The sequence below is a fragment of the Mustela nivalis genome (genome assembly GCF_964662115.1).
Source record: "Mustela nivalis genome assembly, chromosome: 2".
Classification (NCBI taxonomy): domain Eukaryota; kingdom Metazoa; phylum Chordata; class Mammalia; order Carnivora; family Mustelidae; genus Mustela; species Mustela nivalis.
The window spans coordinates 154,105,548-154,127,563 of record NC_139021.1 but is presented as its reverse complement, the minus strand read 5'-3'; the positions used below and the strand labels follow the sequence as shown (position 1 = coordinate 154,127,563).

General features: G+C 35.2%; 1 protein-coding gene across 1 annotated transcript in view; it reads left to right on the top strand.

Moving 5' to 3' along the window:
• LOC309860236 (protein FRA10AC1) overlaps positions 1-22,016 on the top strand; it is a 34,178-nt gene that overhangs the window by 2,934 nt on the left and 9,228 nt on the right. Inside the window, exons 4-12 of the mRNA XM_082721985.1 lie at positions 716-811; positions 939-984; positions 4,075-4,151; positions 5,398-5,481; positions 6,039-6,123; positions 10,561-10,606; positions 13,046-13,159; positions 14,327-14,369; positions 18,258-18,376. Of these exons, the coding sequence (XP_082578111.1) occupies positions 716-811; positions 939-984; positions 4,075-4,151; positions 5,398-5,481; positions 6,039-6,123; positions 10,561-10,606; positions 13,046-13,159; positions 14,327-14,369; positions 18,258-18,376 (710 nt within the window). The remainder of the gene's footprint in view (positions 1-715; positions 812-938; positions 985-4,074; positions 4,152-5,397; positions 5,482-6,038; positions 6,124-10,560; positions 10,607-13,045; positions 13,160-14,326; positions 14,370-18,257; positions 18,377-22,016) is intronic.

Here is a 22,016-nt window from a genome sequence, read left to right as displayed (position 1 = left end):
CATTCAAAATATTACATTGTCAGACTAGAATTGGAGCAAATCTAGTTGATAGTTTCTACTCTAGGGTTCTACCTATCTTCAGAACTAGGGCTGATTATCTATAGTCCATCTCACTTATAATCCACCTTTATTTTTTTTATATTATTGATTACCAAAAGCTTCCTTATCTCTACTTTATGCACAAAGAGATTAAGTAACTTAAATTTACTTAAGGTTAAGATAGTGCGTGGCAGAGCCCAGGTTTGGATACCAGAACGTGGGTGATCTGACACCAGAATCCATTCATTTGTTAGTTTCACTTTCTCCATTTTATAAATAATAAAGTTAAGATAGTAATTAAGCTACTTAAGGAGACATAAAATGTCTCATTAGGGGCGTCTGGGTGGCTCAGTGGGTTAAGCCGCTGCCTTTGGCTCAGGTCATGATATCGGGGTCCTGGGATCGAGTCCCGCATCCTGCTCTCTGCTCAACAGGGAGCCTGCTTCTCTCTCTCTCTCTCTCTCTCTCTCTGCCTCTCTGTCTACTTGTGATCTCTCTTTGTCAAATAAATAAATAAATCTTAAAAAAAAAAATCTCATTAAAGATCAGTGAGTCTTCTTTAAGTTAAGACTTGAATTTTTAAAACCATGTTCCTGTTATGAAAATATGAAGAAACAGGAAACATCCTTTGAGGAAAAATGTGCTCTTTTCATAATTTTTCTTCTTCACAAACCAGGACAGTTGAAGATGATTTACTGCTCAAAAAGCCATTTCAGAAAGAAAAACATGGAAAAGTGGCCCATAAACAAGTTGCAGCAGAATTGCTGGATAGGTATGTACATCAGTGTAAATTGCTTTTTTTCAGTTTAAGATGTTTTATAAACTCAGGGACTTGGGGATTTAATTCTGTTAATTAGAATATAGACATTTGAATTTGCTTAAAATTTATCTTTTTACAGGGAAGAAGCAAGAAATAGAAGGTTTCACCTTATAGCTATGGATGCTGTATCCTTTTTATATCTCTAGATTTTTCTAACTAATAAAATATTTTAAAATCTATTTTTTTATTTCATAAAATCTTGTGAAGTCAGGTAGACCTATATTACATTTTTAAAGGTAACTGTTTATTGATATGCAGTCTTGACATTTATACTTTTGAGTACAATTTCCTTTTTTTAATACATAAGGAGGACTCAGAAACAAAAATAATAAAACATATTACTAATGATCTATGAATAGGTTTACAAAGTCCATGAACCTGCAGATATTTTTCCAACTTATTTTTGCCAAGCTGTCAACATTTCTCATTTTAATACTGGTCTTACCTTTAGTCTCATAATAACTCTTATTCTCTTACTACCTGGTTCTTGGCTGTTTAAACTCTTTGTAAAACTTGTATCTAGAAGTAGATGTGTTTGTGGTCTGTCCTCAGGCCTCATTCATCTTTCAGGTGTGACTTGGGGCTGTCGTTAAGCTATATCTTGCTTCTCTATTATAGCCCCGTCTCATCTCAGCTTTTTGGTAAGGCTGTGGCTCTTTACACTGACTGCTGCCACTGGCCATCCATATTACTGTTGGGAATATTGGAGAATGAAAGAGAAGACGAACAAGACCTGACGTGTTTCTGGTATTTATTACTATAGTCAGGATTAAGAGAAGGGGACAATGGCAGTTAGATACATCCCCTACCTATTGACATCTGTTTTACTTTGTTACCATTTCCTAATCCTTTGCTTTAACTTACAGGAATTCTCTTACCACCAATTTATTCTTCTTATCTTCTAACTCAATAGCTTAACTTTCCCGTGGATCTCATCTGTCACTTGTTCCTTTGGCATTTCAACATCTATTGTACCTTCTATGACACCACTCATTTGGGGGTATTGGGGTATCTAGTTACAGACTGATGAGGGTGAAAGTGTAGGTCCCCTTTTTTGACATGGATGGAGGTGGGGCCATGGTTATTTCTAGAATTTTTCGCTGGAGTAGCGTAGGTATTGTCTCTAAGTTACCTGTCTTGTTGGGGTGCCCTCTGTCTTGATTATTCAGTTAGAGAGAGCAGGCTTTGTTGGGACTTTTCTTATCTGTGCTTGTTGGCATTTTCAGCTTGTCAGCATCTTCATTTTCAAGTCTGAATTTATGAGTCAAAAAGAAAACCTGGGGAGCTAACCACCATGTGTGGTTAGAGTCTTGAGCTCCCTAGCTGTTATGCCTTCATCTCCTCACCTCTCAGGATCTTTGTATATTTGTTTTAGATACAATTTCCAAGGTTTTTAGTTCTTAGTGAGAAGAACAGGGAGAAGTACATCTTTGTCTACTCTAGTTTCCTGGAAGCAAGGTCCCATTCAGCCCCTGTTTTTATAAATAAAGCTTTATTGGCACATAACTGTGCTTATTCATTGAGGTGCTATCTGTGCCTACTTTTCATGCTAAAATGACAGAGCTAAGCTGTTGTGACAGGTGCCATATTGCCTGCATATTGACAATTGACAGAAAGAATTTGTTAATCTAAAAGACTGAAGTGACTTGCCATGGTCACATGACCAGTTAGAGATAGACCAAGAGCTAGAAAGGATGCAAATCTCTGGATATCTAGCTTTTCTCTTTTTTCCTTTTCTGAAAGGTTAACTGGTTTGTTGCCAGTCTTGGAAGTATCATATTATGGTTCAATATTCTGTTAGAACGTACTGTGATGAATTAAGTCATTATTTATCTTTGATATAGTAGGGTGTAGTCAGGCGGTACTGTGGATGAGGTCAGTTCTGTTATTTGCATGTCCAGCTCTGGAGAGAATACTGTTGAGCTTTTCAAAACAAAAACTAAGATGCTCATATATCTTGTTATATTGCATTAAAAATAAACATGACTGAATTCTTAAATATTAAAAGAAAGTATTAAAAAAGAACATCTGAGTTCTTATATTCATAGGTTTTTGAAAGCCTAATGTTAGGATTTAATACTATAAAAGTTGTATCTTCTATTTTAGAGGCTTTATCATTACTGGAATAATTAAATTATATGTTAAGGTAATAAAAGGTAAATTATACTCCTTTATTTATTTTTTAAAGATTTTATTTATTTATTTATTTGTCAGAGTTAGAGAGAGAGAGCACAAGCAGACAGAGTGGCAGGCAGAGGCAGAGAGAGAAGCAGGCTCCCCGCTGAGCAAGGACGCTGGGATCATGACCTGAGCTGAAGGCAACAGCTTAACCAACTGAGCCACCCGGGCGTCCCAAATTATACTCCTTTAAATTTTAGACATTATATACTCTGGTTTCTCTTCAGATCGCATAAATCTTTCGCCTTTTAAATTTTAGACATTATAACTTTTCATATTATGATTAAAGTGAATATTGGTGTGAGTCTGTGTGTATTTCAGCAATAGAATAAGAAGCTCTCTTTCTCCCCAGGTAGAACTATATTTTATCACAGGAGTAGTATAGGAACAGTATTAAGTAGAAGGTGAAAGCCCCTCTGCTCTACAGTATTGACTCTTAACAGTTAATATTTACCCTTTCAGATATATTTTTTATTTTTATTTATTTATTTATTTATTTTAATGATTTTATTTATTTATTTGACAGACAGAGATCACAGGTAGGCAGAGAGGCAGGCAGAGAGAGAGGAAGGGAAGCAGGTTCCCTGCTGAGCAGAGAGCCCGATGTGGGGCTCGATCTCAGGACCCTGAGATCATGACCTGAGCTGAAGGCAGAGGCTTTAACCCACTGAGCCACCCAGGCGCCCCAGATATATTTTTTAAAAGATTTATTTATTTCAGTGAAAGAGAGAGCATGTGAGTGGGGGGAGGGGCAAAGCAAGAATGGGAGACAAGCAAACTTTGCACTGGGCATGGAGCCCCACATGGGTCTCAGTCCCAGGACACTGAGATTGTGATCTGAACTGAAATCAGGAATTGGATGTTCAACTGATTGAGGCAGGTGCCTCCTTTTAGATATTTTTTTTAATTCATAAGCATAGGTTTTGCATATTAAAAAAACTTAAGTAGATTTATACTGTTTTTCTTTACTTTACTCATTTATCATAGACATAGAACAACTCCTAAGCAAATCAAATCCTTAATTTTTTGCATTTCAGTATCAAAGGCACACAAAATTTGTAAATGACTATATTTTATACTATGGTGGCAAAAAAGAAGACTTCAGGCGATTGGGGTAAGTGTCATGAAGTTCACATAGAACAGGAGGAAAGTATGGAGGTCTTTAAAGACTCACAGCTACTGTGTCTTCAGATTCTGTCCTTCTCTCCAGCTTTCCATTCCAGTTTCCATATAATATCCTAAAGTGGAGAGGCTATCCATAACTTCTTGCTAAGTATCTCATCATGAACCCCATTTCTCTGGCATTTGGCCTCAGGTAGCCTGCTAAGCCAGATCTGCACTTGGTGATAACAGGTTATGTGACGAATACTCATGTGCTTGATTATGCAGTAAATTTTTAAAAAATTTTTGAACAAGGATCTTTGAAATAATTTATTTTTTTAGGCCTCAGTGTTTGGGATTGGTTTTTAAAAAAAGGTAGGGCAAACAGGACAAAAACCAACTCCTTCCTATATTTGAGGCTTTCTATCAGAGCCTCTTGGTTGTGTGTGTGGTTTTTCCCCCAGACTTAATAATTTTCTGAGTTTGGTAGAGCCTTAAAAAACTTTGTATGATCTCATCTACCCCAGATTTATCTCCCCCTCTCAATTTAGTCTGTTTTCCCCAACAATCCCTTGTTCTTTCCCCAAACTGTTAGCATCTTAAAATATCATTCTCTCCCCCCATTCTCTTCTGCTCTTACTCAGTCTCTCTAGGAAGCTATAGTAAAATGAGGTATAGAAAACTCTTTACACAGTTTTTAAATGTGATGAAAATGGGGTTATTGACTTTTTTAGATAAAACTTGCTTTCATTATTTTTCCCTATCCACTTAGTGTTTATTCAAGTTTATTCAGGTTCCTCCTCCTGGCTTTGGTGATTTAGCATCATCCATATAATTGAAGCCAGCACAATAGGTAAATGGATGCCTTATCCATTTAACTTGCTTCTGGAGCAGCATTCTAGACAATAAGGAATTTTTTTTCTTTTTTTAAGATTTATTTATTTGATTTGAGACATAGTGAGAGAGAGAGGGAGAGAGAGAAGGAGCAGGGAGGAGAAGAAGCAGGGAGCCTGATGCATGGCTCAATCCAGGACTCTGGGACTATGATCTGAGCAGAAGGCAGATGTTTAACTGACCCAGCCACCCAGGTGCCCCAATATGGAAATTGTTTTTATAAGTATATATACATTCACACATAAAGCTATCTTTATCTTCATGTATTTTTTCTCAAGTGCTAAAAAAAACTCACAGAACTGTTTAACCTCCTAAATTTGACTAATTTTGTGTTTATGTGTAATTGGAATAGTTTTATTTTCCAGGGAAAATGACAAGACAGACATGGATGTTATACGAGAAAATCATAGATTCTTATGGAATGAGGAGGATGAAATGGACATGAATTGGTAATTTTTGCTGTCTGAGATGTAATGCATGAATTGCTTTAGTCCCGTCTCTCCTGCTGTTTCCATGTCTTACATTCAGCCCCGGCATGGAGGAGTTCTGAATGGAGGACATAAAAACATGCCTAGTATTGAGTCTGATTTGGTTCCTTTGGTCATTTTTAGCAGTTTTAACTGACTTCTCATTGCTTGACTTAGTCTTGAAAAAAAAATATATTACACTTTTACTGTATTCTTTGTTGTCCTGTTAAATGGTTTTTAAAATTTTTAAAAAATATTTTGGGAAAAAGTAATACCTGAAAGTGGTTTTAAAAATGTAAACATTGCAAAACGTGAAAAGGAGTGAGGCTCCTCTCCTCTGACTGTCAATCTTCCTGTTTCCCTCTCTGAGAGAGCCACTATTAATAGTTAATATTCAGGTATTCTATGCACATGTAAGTAATAGGCCTCTTTTAAAACATTAATATGTATATCATATGTGTTATTTGACATTGCCTTCACCTGGAAAACTGTGGTTTAATTTATAAATGTAAAAGATTTATGTTCTTTTATGAATCTAGGGAAAAGAAACTTGCAAAGAAATACTATGATAAATTATTCAAGGAATACTGCATAGCAGATCTCAGTAGATACAAAGAAAATAAGGTATGCCTTCCAAATATTTATAGACAGTTCTTATTTAAGTACCATATTATTTTTTAATTATACTATCACACCCCATATTATTCTTTTAAAGGTGCTAAATGAGCTAGGTTGCCCTGCATCTATGAAGTGTCATTTGGACAGTTTAACTTCTGCAACTATGAAATTTACAAAGGGCGCCTTAGTCAAGGGTGCTTTGTGAGCTGAGGCATGAATAGTCTGAAATTAAACAAGTGGCTACTGGATCCTGTTTCATCCTAACTCTGGCCTAGAGCCTCTACTGATTATAATGAATGATTTGACACTGCAGAATGATGTCTTGTTTCACAGATGATGTTTGAAATTGATAGGCTTTTTTTTTTTTTTTTTTTCAAATAAATTACCATCTATAAAGAGGCAGATGTACATCTTCTTTTATACCAATGTCTGGGCTAGTAGAATTAACTCTTATCAGTGCTATTTTGTAATGGCAGATTTCCATTCCTGCTTTACATTAGTTACTTTAGTTGATAGTAAAGTGATTTTTATTTCTATCTCAAATTTCACATTCACAGCTAGAGAAAGTAACCTGGAACAGATGATCTCAGTTTGAAATGGAGGAGGGAATGTTGCATAAATCTGTGTTTTGGATAGTGTACGTTTGTATTAAGACAGAATCTATTTAAAAAGTTTTTTTAGATTTATTTATTATAAGAATTTCTTTTTCATTTAATTAATTAAATCTCAAACCATGATTTGTTTCATATTTTTTTTCCATAGTGCTTTTAATATATGGGTTGCTTCACAGTATTCTTATAGATAAAAGTGTCCAGATTTACAACCTTGTTTACAAACCCATCCCAAAGACTTCCTTGATTTCTTAAGAGCTATCTCTCCTCTCTATACTAGTTATTGATCACAACAAATCCAAAAGGCACCACAGCAATTGGAGTTACTTGAAGTTACTACACTGCAAGTCAAGTATGAAATACACATCTTTCTAGGAACCTAATAAAGCAGCTTATTCCATGCTAGCTTATTTGTTGATTGCTGTTCAGTATTTATTAAGGACTGGGCAGGGTATTGTGAATTAAAACGTGACTGCCCTTCAAAAAAAAATCCCTATAATTTAGTTGAGGGGAGGAAGTACACATAAAACAATAAGTATTTATATTCTCCATTTGAAAAACATATATTATTGGAAATCATACTTTAAAGAGGATAATCTTGAAACAAATTACATTTTCCTATTAGAACATGATGAGTAGTTAGATGTGAGGGTAAATCTAAGTAAGAAATCAGAAATAGGAAATGTGGAGTGAGGCAGGTTTTGTTTTTTTTTTTTTTTAAGGCCCGGTTTTTAGGGGTAGTTTTTAAGTTCACAGCAAAATTGAGGGGAGGGTACAGATTTCCCATATGCCTCTTACCCCATATATATGAGGGGTATCTTTTCTAAGGGAAAGATGACTATTTTTTTTGGCACACCATGTTTGAGTTAAGAATAGTGCCTTTGATTTCCTTGCTAGGATGCATTTTCTCATAATTTTATTTATACAAAGACAGTGTTTTATTCACTTGTAGTTAATCAGCTCCTTGCTCAGTGCCTATTACTTGGGGCATTTTTAGTGAATTCCAGCCTCTGTCCCACACACTTGTTCCCTTCTTTACTACTTCTTCCCTTTCATCATTGAGAAATTGGTTGGATTGTTGAATCAGTTAGGATTAGAACCTGCTGCAAGGACTGAAGCACTCCTAAGTAACTGACTTAAATGAGCTAGAAGTTTATTTTTCTTCTGCATAGAAGTCCAAGTAGATGGTCTTGGAGCTTCGTGTTTTCAGGAAGTTAGGATCCATCTGTCTTACTGCTTGCATGTGTGATCTCTCTGTGCTAGCAGGTAGAGTAAGAGAAGGAGGCTTAGCACCAAATCCTGAGTAATTCCAGTGTTTAATCCAGCCTATCAGCAGGAAAATGTATGTCGGGCGAGAATATAAAAACACATTGATGCAAAACCTCTATACAATCTTTAACTAGTAAGACATACTATGTTTGTTTATTATATTTCTTACCCCCTGTAAGATTATAACTTTCCTGATAATAGACACTATTTTAATAATCATCTTGTATCTTCAGCAGAGTGCCAAGCCCAGTAAGTAGTTGCTTAATAATTATTTGTTGAATAGATTAATGAGTGGAAGGAAAAGTTGAGAAACTATTGCTGTACAAATTTTCTGTGCTTCAGTGGGCATCCCAACATATCTGTTAGATGGCAGGCAATCTTAACATAAATGGGCTTAAAAGTAGAATAGAACAGAGTCATTTTGAACGTTTTATTTTTTTTCTAGACGGGGGAGGGAGGTTATTTTTTTGGATTTTAATCAGAGTATTTTCAAATATTTGAGCCCCTAGTTGCATTTAAACTACAAAATTGCCTAATTCAAATAAGTGATAAAAATAGACAAAGTTAACCAGGCATTGAACAACAGTTCATCTGAATTATCTCTCATAATACAACAACCTATTAGACGAGGTTTTTATACATAAAAAGAAAGTAGACTGAGAAGTTAAGAGACTTTTCAAGGCCACAGAGCTAATTAATGAATGGTAGAGCTTCTGTTGGGTCTGCATGATTCTAAAACTGAGCTTTTAACCATTATAGTAAATTGAATAGAAAATGAAATCATTTATTAAAACTATAGAAAATTAGCCCATGAATATGAAAGATTTCAGAAAGGCAGTGAAGAAAAATTATTTTTAGCCAAAAGAACAGTTATGTTTAGGAATCTGGAGGAAAGTTTAGGGCTCCAAAGGATCCCCTTTCTCTTCTCTTCATAATACTTTGCCAGTGGGGAAAGAGCCATACATGAATTGTGATTGTGGTTGTTTTCCAATAAAACATAAAAAAGGCAGCAGGCCCTCGTTTACTAACCCCTAGGATACTGTGTACCAGGTACTATTCTAAATACTTTGTGCGTATTATCCCATTCAAACTTCTTAATCCAAAGAAATAGGTATTGTATTTTCTCTACATTACATATGAGGAAGCTGAGGCACAAGAACATTAAATACCTCGTCCAGTATTATAAAGCCATTAAGTGGTGCAGCTAAGATGTAAACCCAGACAATCCAACTCTTTTGGACTATAGCATATTGTCTCTTTGCTGTACCATATCCTCTTTTTTTTCTGCCAGTGTCATAAAACAAGATAGATATTTTTTATTAATTAGGTATCTTGCAGCCTAGCACCTGTACCTTTTAATAGGTAGTTTAAAAGTAAATAAGATTAATTCCTTAATAGGGAAGTTGGTAATTATTCAAATGTTTTTTTTAAACACCTGGAATCCTATAAGGAGAAAAAAAGTTTCTCACAATGAGAATTATGTTTGCTTTTTCTTTTTTTTTTTAAATTTTTTATTTTAATCACCCTGTGTTCATCATAAGTGCACTTCTAATCTGCATCACCTGTTTCACCATCCCCGCACCACCCCCCACCTCCCTGCTGGTAACTATCAGTTCTCTATAGTTAAGAGTCTGTCTTTTAGTTTGTCTTTCTCTTTTTTTTTTCCCTTTGCTCATCTGTTTTGATTCTTAAATTCCACATGTGAGGCAAATCATACGGTATTTTTCTTTCTTTGACTGACTTATTTCACTTAGCATTATACTCTAGCTCCTTCCATGTTGTTGCAAATGGCAAGATTTCTTTTCTTTTAGCTAAATAATACTCCATTTTATGAAGAAGAGGTCTTGTAGTGCCCTGTAGTATAGTGTCACCTGTTCTCCAGGGCTCGGTGCTTCTGGGAGTGTCTCCAATGTATACTACATGCATTCTGCTTTTGTGTCCTGACCACTTTGTCCTTCAGGCCAGTCATCTGCGAAGGTTCTCTTTTCCTGTCATAGGCAGTGTTTTAACTAGGTGTGCTCTGGTCTGCTTGTGAAATGAGACCTGTCTCTGCCACTATTAGAACCAAGGCTTGCAAGACTTCTGGGTAGGGAGATATGGTGTGGAAGGGATTTGGGCTAGTTGTCTCTAGGGAGAGGGCCCACTGTGCTGGGACGGAGGCAAATGTGTCTGAGAAGCAGGGCTTCTCTGGAGCATGGGGGCCAGCAGGGTTTTGTGTGAGCAAGTTAAGTAGTGAGTGTCAGCCCTGTGCTGGTTTCCACAGGTAGCCCTGTGTTTATGCTGAGGGGCATGGGAGGGAAACGGTGCTGGCCAGTTTCTTTAACCCCAGAGAGGTCTGTCTGTGAACACTGCCTTTCTGGGACACGCTCAGAGATGAGCAGCTAATTTCTGCACCGTGTTCCCCACGCACTCTTCAGATCACTGTTTCTATGCTGTGTATCCATGGGGTGTTTGCCCTGTCTTTTGTCCAAGAGTGGCCCCAGTGTCCTCTATGTTTAGATGTATATACAATTTCAATAGTGTTTAAATTTATGCTGGTATAAATGTAATTTTTTTCTCAAAGTTTGGATTTAGGTGGCGAGTAGAAAAAGAAGTAATTTCAGGAAAAGGTAATTCTTTTTTTAAAGTTTTACTTTTTGGGCGCCTGGGTGGCTCAGTGGGTTAAGCTTCTGTCTTTGACTCAGGTCATGGTCTCAGGGTCCTGGGATTAAGCCCCACATTGGACTCTGCTCAGCAAGGAGCCTGCTTCCCCTTCTCTCTCTGCCTGCCTCTCTGCCTACTTGCGATTTCTCTGTCAAATAAATAAATAAAATCTTAAAGTTTTACTTTTTTATAAGATAAGGTTTTTTGTTATTGAATTGAAGTCATTGAGTAAGATTATTTCTCATGTGTACAATAAGTGGTTATCTATATAAGTAAAATTAGAGACAATATATTCATGATATATGACTAGCAAAGGTCAGAGTATAATGCTTTAGTGATTTTTATCTTTAAATTTTTGCTTTTAGAACAGTCAATGGAGATTAAGTAGAAAATATTTAAAGAATTAAAGGAAACTAATAAAGGATGAATACTTGAGTTTTTTCTTTTCTCAACTTTTGAGATAATGAGTAGGTATTACCATATTCAGTCTAATCACATTTTGAATGTAGAGATTAAATATCACTTTGAACTAATAGAATTTTTGAACAGGCTAGTTCTTACTTTGGGATGTCATTGAGATTAACCCCGAATATTTAGTCTTATGGCAAAAGATCAAACATTTGGTAGGCAATCAATAAATGCTTTTTCTGTGCATTGTTGCAATCTACTCATAAATCTCTGAAAAATTAATGTCTCTGTACTGTGTCATGATACAAAAGCTCTTTATTGATAATTGCATTTTAAAGTGTTAATGCTTCTGAAAACTGCATAAGAGCATTTAGGAAATAATTTTAAACTAATAACCTTTAAACTGAAAATAAAGGTTATACTTTAAAATGATTAAACATTGATGCCATCATTGTGGATCATTTACATCTTCCATAAATTGGGTGTATGTGTGAAGTATAAAACTGGATCTGCAATAAAAAAATTAAGGAGTAGGGAATTTTTTTTTTAGATGAAGGATCAGCCCTGAAGATACTCTAAAGGAGAAGGAAAAAGAACAAATTTAAAGCTAGTTTTAAGGGTGCCTGGGCGGCTCAGTCATTAAGCGTCTGCCTTCATCTCAGGTCATGATCTCAGGGTCCTGGGATCAAGCCCTGCGTCTGGCTCTCTGCTCAGCAGGAAGCCTGCTTCTTTCTCTCCCACTTCCCCCTGCTAGTATTCCCTCTCTCCCTCTCTCTCTTTCTCTGTCAAATAAATAAGTAAAATATTTTTAAAAATTTTTAAAAAATAAAGCTAGTTTTAACTTTTCTTAATATGACAGTTTAGTTTGTGTTTTTATCCAAACAATGAAAAATTATGAAATGTCTCACAGTTTTAAAATTTTGTACTTTTATTAAAATGGAATTTTCAGGTGATGGTAAGTAATGCTGCCTTTGAAAAAATTGATGAGCATTCTTTAAGTTACTATAACTGAAAAAAGAGATGAGTTGGTAAGGGAAAGCTATTGCTCTGATTTAGAATTATTCCTTCGTTGCTGTTGTTACTGATCATGCACAGATTTCATGAACTATTCATTTGGAATGAGTAAAAAAAAATCCCAATTTAGAAAAGTTATAGGCTGTTTGGACTGATAATTTTCAAAATTCATTTTGATAATTCCTTTTTTATAAAAACTTTAGATTTGTTTCTGTTGGTGCAAATTATTGAGATAAAAATTCTTTTTTGTGCAAATACAAGGTTCATCTTCTGCTGTGAAAGTAAATAGTTGTTGAGTAGTTTATTTTTTTTTAGGATCATCAGTGTTAGTCCTTTTTTTACAGAATGGTTTAATAAAAATACAGTGAACATGATAATGTGCTGTTGATTTTAGTGTCAGGTAACTCTTAAACTTAGAGTATAACCCAATACTCTACTGATTATTTAGTCTACTTCATCTCAGAGTGCTTCCATTTTAAAATGTGCTTTAAGTGCCATTTTATGCTGGTGCTTAAAATAGAAGCCATAATGTTAATACTTAAAATAAGAATTTTAATCAATTTAAAAATTATTATTAAATATTAAAAAGGATTCACCCAGGTGTAAATATGTGTACTATGGAAATGTATTTATTCTTTTAGGGTATTATTGAGTTTATTTTTTTAGTATTTCCATTTTCTAAAGTGTAAGATTTCCTAATCAGGGAGTTGCTGAAACCCTGATCTATACAGTATATCAATCTCTTGAGCAAGAATTCTGTGATTTATTTTTCTTAATAACCTTTTCTTCACCTCTTTGATCTAATACTTGTATATACATTTGTTAAGTATACTATAGTTATTATGTTCAGTTATTTTTTTAATCCTGACTACCTAGAACTAAGAATTTATGTATGCAAAGAGCAAATTTTAGGAGTAATTCCAGATAGTACAGATAAACATTGTCACCAACTGTCATAGCTAATATTCCTTTCTTTATTGCAGGCCAGTTTTTCTGTGGAAATAAATGTTGTGATAAAAAAGATGACTTGAAGAGTTGGGAAGTTAATTTTGGTTATATTGAGCATGGTGAAAAGAGAAATGCACTTGTTAAATTAAGTAAGTTGACTTCAGGTGGAATATAATTGATTTCTTCAAAGTTTATCTAGTAATTTAGATTTAAAAATATATAGACTAATTTAAAATTTAATTTAAAAAATTTAATGTATCTTTCTGGAAGCACTCTTTTTTCTGAATTTCCCAAAGTGACAAATAAATTTTGAGACTTCAGTTTTTTTACTCTCAGCATTATGGTAACATTTAGGTGAAAGAGTTCTAATGCCAAATAAAAACCTATAATTTGTAAAGTGATGACCTCTTCCTGTTATGGAATATTGGTGAGAATATCATCAGTGCAGAATAAGATGCGGAGTATCAGAAAAGGCAATGTAAAATCTCATGCTACCTGGTAGCCATATTGTTGTGGTGTGGACAATAATTAGACTCTTCGTGTCAATAAAGAACAAGTTCTAAGATGGCGTAATTGTTCTTGATGCCAGTCTTAAAAGCTTAGTAAGGTTTATATCCAGAGTACAGCAGCTTCTCTTGATAAGAATGTATTAGAATCTGTTGTTCCTTCTTTCCTCCCCCTCCACCATGAATTAAGCTAGTCTTATGTGTCAGCTTCTTCAGGCCATCACGTTAGCAGCCTTCTCTGGGTCCTACATAAATGTGCTTCAGAGTTTTCTGCCTACTCCCTATAGGAGTCAAGAATTTCCTCATGTGCTTCTACTTAATGCACACCAATGTAGAGGTTCCTCCTGGAAGTGTTCATGATAGAAAAGTCAACTGCTGTGAACTGAGATTAAGGCAAAAGAAGAGGTCATAATCATGGAACCTTTTGAAAGTTTTTTTTCTATTTGAAAACTCTGAAAGCACTTCAGAAGAAGTAACTATAGCCACACTGTTGTTATTAGATATCTTTGATGTGAGACACATATTAATCCTATATATGAAACAGAGTTTGCTTTTAGAATAAATTGACAGCACTTTTTTCTAAAGTAATACTAGAATATTTTCAATTCTTCAAGCATTCTGTTACCCTTTTTATTATGCATATGTATTTGTCAAGGTGGAGAGAACCAGATTGCTTTTTTGGATTGTTTTTTCAGATAATCTGTAAAAGGGATATATGGAATAATGAGAATGTATGATATTAAGGGTAGAGTATCAGTATAGTTAATTCAAATTCAACCTTTCAGTGGTGTCACTTTTTTTTTTTTTTAGGATTATGCCAAGAATGTTCCTTTAAATTAAATTTTCATCACAGGTAATATTATCCTGTAAAATGCTGTTGTTAATGTTTAGTAGTCTTGGACATAGTCACTTACCTGCACTGAATGTCTAAATGTGGCCTTATGAGGTTGATGGTTTAATTTATTGATTGTATGGGATATCTGGCATTACTGTGATACACCAAACACATATACCAGGGAACTGGAAATTTTCTATGCCTTTCTCTAGCCAGCCAGTTTTAAACATGAAGACCTGTGCACGGTGGTAGATAGATGCTAGAATTTTTAGTCTGGAGTCAACGTTCAGAAGCCATAATATTGTATTAAAAAGCAGATCTGTATTGAAAAGCAGATCTTCATAAAGTGTTTCTTAATATCTCATTAATTTTTTTTCTTTAAATTCTCTAAATTTAAATGCTGTTAATTAACATATAATATATTATTTGTTTCAGGGTATAGTTCTGTGATTCATCAGTCTTATAATAATACCCAGTGCTAATTACAACACATACTCTCCCCAGTGTCCATCACTCAGTTAACCCCATGCGCCTCCTCTACAGCAACCCTTAGTTTGTTTCCCAAGACTGAGAGTCTCTTACGGTTTGTCTCCCTCTTGGCTTTCATCTTGTTTCATTTTTTCCTCTCTTAACCCTATGCTCCTCTGCCTTGTTTCTTAAATTCCACATATGAGTGAGATAATATGATAATTTTCCCTGATTGACTTATTTCACTTAGCATAATATCCTCTAGTTCCATCCATGTCATTGCAAATGGCAAGATTTCATTTTTTGATGGCTGTGTAATATTCCATTATAGATATATCTTTATCCATTCATCTGTCGATGGACATCTGGGCTCTTCCCATAGTTTCACTATTGTGGACATTGCTGCTGTAAATATTGGGGTAGAGGTGGCCCTTCAGATCACTACATTTGTATCTTTAGGGTAAATACCCAGTAGTGCCTTTGGTGGGTCATAGGGTAGCTCTATCTTCAACTTTTTGAGGAACCTCCATACTGTTTTCCAGAGTGGCTGCATTCAGCTTGCATTCCCACCAACAGTGTAGGAGGGTTCCCCTTTCTCCGTATCCTCACCAACATCTGTTGTTTAATGACTTGTTAATTTTACCCATTCTGTCTGGTGTGAGGTGGTGTCTCATTGTGCTTTTGATTTGTATTTCCCTGATTCCAGGTGATGTTGAGCACTTTTTCATGTGTCTCTTTGCCATTTGGATGTCTTCTTTACAGAAATGTCTGTTCATGTCTTCTGTCCATGTCTTGATTGGATTATTTGTTCTTTGGGTGTTGAGTTTGAGAAGTTCTTTATGGATTTTGAATACTAGCCCTTTATCTGATATATCATTTGCAAGTATCTTCTCCCATTCTGTCAGGTGTTGTTTGGTTTTGTTGACTCTTTCCTTTGCTGTGCAAAAGCATTTTATCTTGATGAAGTCCCAGTAGTACATTTTTGCTTTTGTTTCCCTTGCCTTTGGAAACGTGTCTAGCAAGAAGTTGCTGTGGCTGAGGTCAAAGAGGTTGCTGGCTGTGTTCTCATCAAGGATTTTGGTCACATTTAGGTCTTTCATGTATTTTGAGTCTATTTTTGTGTATGGTATAAGGAAATGGTCCAGTTTCATTCTTCTCCATGTGGTTCCTATTTTCCTAACACCATTTGTTGAAGAGACTGTCTTTTTTTTCCCACTGGATATTCTTTCTTGCTTTTTTGAAGATTAGTTGACCATAGATAGAATTGAGGGTCTATTTTTGGGCTCTCCATTCTGTACCTTTGATCTATGTGTCTGTTTTTGTGCCATTACCATACTGTCCTGATGATCATAGCTTTTAATAGAGCTTAAAGTCTGGAGTTGTGATGACACCAGCTTTGGTTTTCTTTTTCAACATTCCTTTGGCTCTTTGGGGTCTTTTCTGGATCCATATAAATTTTAGGATTATTTATTCCAGTTCTGTGAAAAAAGTTGATGGTATTTTGATAGAGATTGCATTGAATGTGTATATTGCTCTAGGTAGCATAGACATTTTCACAATATTTGTTCTTCTAGTCCATGAGCATGGAACACTTTTCCATTTTTTTGTCCCTTCCTTAATTTCTTTCATGAGTATGTTATAGTTTTCCAAGTACAGATTCTTTGCCTCTTTGACTAGATTTATTCCTAAGTATCTCATGGGGTTGGGTGCAATTATAAATGGGATTGACTCCTTAATTTCTCTTTCCTCTTTCTTGCTGTTGATATATAGAAATTCAACTAATTTCTGTGCATTGATTTTATATCCTGCCACTTTACTGAATTCCTGTATGAGTTCTAGCAATTTTGGGGTGGAATCTTTTGGGTTTTCCATACAGAGTATCACTTATATCTCATTTAAACCAGTGTTTTCTTTGGAGTTTGTCATTCTTTAAAGTATTATATACCTTTATTCTCATTTCAGATGTTAAAATCAGGCCTCTGTCAAGTGCTAGGACGTGTCTTTCATGTTGGGTGGGGGAGGAATATCAGTGTTCTGCAATATGCAATATATATAAATAAGATCATGGGCTTTGAAACAAGACCCTGTTTATTCCTTTCAGCTTCTCCACTCACTAGTTCTCTTCTTTGGGCAAGGTACATAACCTCTGTGAGTCTCAATTTTATCACCTCTAAAAATGAGGATGTTGAGGTTATCATGGGGATTAATGAAAGTGCATGTAAAGTGCTTGATGTAGTGCCTGACATATGGGAAGTTAAGCATAATGGGGTCTCTGGCACTGAAGATGTTCAGACAAAATCTGTGACCTGGTGTTGTTGTGATGGTCTGGTTTCAAGGCCTGAATAATAGTTGAAAGTCTAACAGTGAGGTTCTGCAACTTTTAAAATGTATTTGTCAGTATATTAATTTTAAAATCAGCTATGTTATAAATGTGCTTTATCTAGTATTTTAGTTATTAAAAATAAATATTAAGTAATGAAAAATTTTTTAATTCTTAAAATTAGCAGAATTTTAAAGATTACTTGAATAGCCTAACTTTCATTTCCCGTCTCCATCAGTGATCCTGAAAGGTACCAGAGAGTTTTTTTTACCTTGACTTTCGAGCTCTACTTCAAAATTGAATTGATTCTTATGAGAGGCAGAAAGTGGTTACTGCCTTAAATAGTCTTAAAACATTTGTTGTAAGTACCTTAAGTTAGAAGGTCTGATGAGGAAGTTTCTTGAAACTCAGGCTCTTTGTTTTCTCTTCATTCTCCTTCATGGTCCTAGTTTCAGCATTATCGCCTTTTCCTATCTAGTATTTCCTATCTTAACCAGTTAAAATCAATTGTTTGCCAACCATGGTACTGGCAGTCTTATAAAGAGCCTGCCTGAAAGAGATAAAGAGATAAAGCTACAGCAGTAAAAGGACAAATGGTCTAAAGTAGACATTTAAGTAAGCCCCCCTATCCCCATTCCTTCATGCCTTTACTGTATTTTTTTATTCTTAACAGAAGAATTTTCTACTTAGTGGTGGTTTAGAGCTGTTACAGCGTTTCTTCGTATTTTCAAAGTATGTTTTTTTTTTTTCAAAGTATAGGTATCTATGAATTTATATGGGGAGAAATGATGTTTGTTTTTGTAATTAAAAAAAAGTGGCTAAATGGTAGAAAATAAAAAGGAGGAAATGAGTAAAACTGTGATTTATATTTACTAAGATTTGTGTATGGAACTTATGAAAAATGATTTCTCTCAGTTTTAGGCTTCATTATCTTGCAGAATTGTCTTTAATTAATATACTAACCCAAGATATTTACAGACTTATTTAAGGCTTCCTTATGTTAATTACATTGTAAATATAAGTTACTTTAACTGATTTGACTTTTGCTCATTGGTTCTTATTTTTCATAAAGGTCAATTGAAAAAGTTAACTTTAATTTTATATTGTTTAACATAAAGGAGAAAAGAAGTTAAGTCAAAAAAAAGAAAGGATAAAACCAAAAAAGATTGTGAAGAGTCATCGCGTAAAAAATCCAGATTATCTTCTGCAGAAGAGACCTCTAAGAAAAAGGAAAAAGGTACAAGGGAATTAAAATACATCTATTCACATTTTTTAACATGCATTGTAATCTGCTATATGTGTCAAATGTAGAATTTAATTGGTGAGTACATTTAGATTTCTATTTTATTCTAGTTGAAAGGGAGACGCCTGGGTGGCTCAGTTGGTTAAGCATACAACTTTCGATTTTGGCTCAGGTCATGGTCTTGGGGTTGTGAGATTGAGCCCCAAGCCAGGCTCTGTGCTGGGCATGGAGCCTGCTTAAGATTTTCTCTCTCCATCTCCCTCTGCCCCCCCACCTCCTGCTTGCTTTTTTTTTCTCTCTCTCTCTCTCAAATAAATAACTAAATAAACCTTATAGGAGTTGAAACTGGTTGGGGAATTTATAAGATTTTTTTTTTTAAGAGAAGGGGGGGGCAGAGGAAGGGAGATAGAGAATCTTGAGCAGGCTCTGGAGCCCAGCACAGAGCCTGACTCTGGGCTTGATCTCAGGATCCCAGAATTCTGACCTGAGCCAAAATCAAGAGTTGGATGTTTAAAAGACTGAGTCACCCAGGTGCCCCCTGATTGGGGAATTTAGATATGAATTTATAGCAACTCAGGAGTTTCAAGAACAATATTGATTTTAATGCATTTTGGGCAGATGGTAATAATATTGCAAATAACACTCATTACCTTCTTCAGTTTTACATCCCTCATATAAATAGGGGGATGTGAATATCTGGCTTCTGTACTGTTTGAGCTTATTGTGGAGAACCAAATAGGAATGTGAAAAGCATTTTGAACACTGTTAAACAGTACATAATCTATAAGTCAGTTTAAACTTATAACAGTGGGATTTCATTACCGTGGCCTATGTGATTTTCTCACTAGCTTATGAGCTTCTTGAAATCATGGAGCTTGGTATATATATATGTCCTCAGAACCCATTGTGGTCCTGTACACATACACTTAGTAAATAATTGTTAAATTCAAATCCATCAGTCAGTTACTTACTTCTTCCTCAGTAGGGCTGAAACTCTAAGCTGTATTCTCTTCATGTGTAAAATGGGTTAAGCTAATATTTCCTAGCTCATAGGATTGTTCAGAAGGTGAAAGGAAATAATAGATATAAACAGTTTGCATGGTGCTTGGCGCATAGTTAGCTATTATGAAGGTTATTGCTAGTTTCTTTTTCAGTCCGTAATAGAGTCACATTGGCTATAACTTCGAGTGAATTTAATTTAATTTATGTCGGTAATGATAGATTACATTAGAGTCAGCCACATGTTAACACAGTTCTTGGACAGGAGAGGGCTCCCTTGCTCCAGCTGTGAAGATTATTAGCTAGGTTTCATTCTTACCATACACTTTTTTCTGGCGAATCAGAATATATTCAAGCATATAGTATCAACAAGTTTTCAACTTGGTGAAACTGATAGATAAAATAAAAATTATTGTTTATTTTATAATAAAATAAATATATTTTATATAAATAAAATATTCTTGTTTATAATGGTATTTGAGAAATGATATTTGAAGTAGAATACTTTATTGTGTCTAAATCATTCCCAACCCCAAAATAAATGTTAATTAATAAATGTGAAAATTCCATTTGAGTTTGAAAAATTTTTGTTTTAAAAATGTTTGATGTATCATACTTGAGAGTTTTGTTGTATTCATTATTATATTATGTAATATTGTATAAGTCATAGTATGGTACCATAGTAATCACTATATATTCCAAATTAAAGAATAATTCCTACCTTGTAAAGGCGTGTTTAGCACCTTCAAAGCAGACAGGTAGCTGGATATTCAGGATCTGGTATGGGGTTGGAACCCTCAGATTATGCTTACATACGCATGTGATCTTCCTTATAGATGTTTTCCCTGTGAACACTATAGTAGATGACACCTCTGTCAAGCTAAGAACTAATCAGATATCTGGAAATTATCCTTGATATCTTCTTATTTCTCATTATTTATGTTTAATTTGTCACCAAATCATGTCAGTTTTGCCCTCTGAGTGTATATTTCTTGAGTGCTCTCCACCCTCATTCAAACCACCATGTTTTCTCATGTTTTTCATGTTTTCTAGACTACTGCTCTGTTCTCCTTACTAGTTCTGCCATTGTCTTGTTATTGTACCTACCCTCCCCTTAATGCATTTTCAATAAAGGAGTGATTGCCCGTTGTTCTTAGGATATTACTGAAATCTGCACAAAGCCCAGGTGCTCTATACGATCCTTCATACAACACTTGTTTCTGACCATGCTCCACTTCACTTTCATACTCCATGCTCACAGCCTTTCAGTTTCTAGAAAATGTCAAACTTCTTCCCATTTAGGTACTATGTAGATGCTACTTCCTCTCTTTCTAACCTCCTCCCCCCACTGCCAGTTCCCATCGTAACTCATCCTCCAGGTCTAAGTTCAAATATTTCTGATCCTTTCTTGATTCCATCCCTGACCATGAATTTAAATTAGTAATTCTGATTTAGTATTCCCAGCACCCCACTAGCACATGTAAGGTATAAACACTAAAGAAGGAAGAAATGAAAGACTTTGAAGATTGTTTCAGGACTTCAGGAATAGAGACAAAGCAGAGTGGAATGGAGATAACTGTTTCTCATTTATTCTTTATTTAGAGTACCTTTAATAGCAGAGAGTACAGGATAAAGTTCTTTTTTTCAGCTTCTATGGCGTAAAGCATAAATGGTGTAAAGCAGAAAATGACAACATTTTAGCAAACTTAGGAAAACTATGTGGAGCTCTGTAATATATTTGTATCTGGGATCATCTGTAACTAGATTTTGATGTGATTCTTTATAGCCAGGCCACCTTAATTTGTCCCAAACTTGAATAATAATTATTAATAAATACTTAATATTTTATCTGCATTTGAACTGTTGACAGAACTTCCTAAAACAGTCTACTTTCTTGATTTCCTTCCTATTTCTCTGGCCTTTCCTCTGCCTCTTGGTTATAGGTATTCCTCAGTCTTAACCTTAAATGTTGGAATTGCCCAAGGCTCTTATTGAACTTCCCTTCATTCTCTCTCTTCTCCCTATATGATCTCACCTACTCCTATGGTGTCACTTTACAAACAAAAAGTAAGTGGGTGGATGGATGAATAATTGGATAGCTAAATGGCCAAATGAATGGATAGAGAAAAAATGTAAGAAAGACCAACAGCTTGACTTTGAGGACCAACTTTGGCAGGTCTGAGCAGAACAAGGTACTTTGGTAGAGCGTCCTGGCAGAAAGTTGAAGATCTTATCCCTCCCACCACTACCACAGCATCCCCAAGCTCAATTCCTTGGGAAGGCCTTTCCTGACACCCTTCATCTAATTCCTCCAGGCAAAGTTAGGTCCTTATTACATATTCCAGTAGCACCCTGCACTTCTCCTTTAGAGATACATATCAATCACCCTTGGAAAAGTTTGTTTATTTTCTATTAAGGAAGGGACTGTATGATTTAATTAATTCTTTATCTCCAGTTTCTAAGCACCATGCTTTCTCCATATAGTAGGCATTCGATAGATGTTTAGATGAGTGAGTGAATCAGTGAAACAGTGGTTTCTCAACATTGAAAGGAACATCAGAGACCCATCCTAGGATCATGACTAAAAAGATATTCTGTGACTTTGCTTTTCAAAGTATAGTCTGCTGGCATTCTC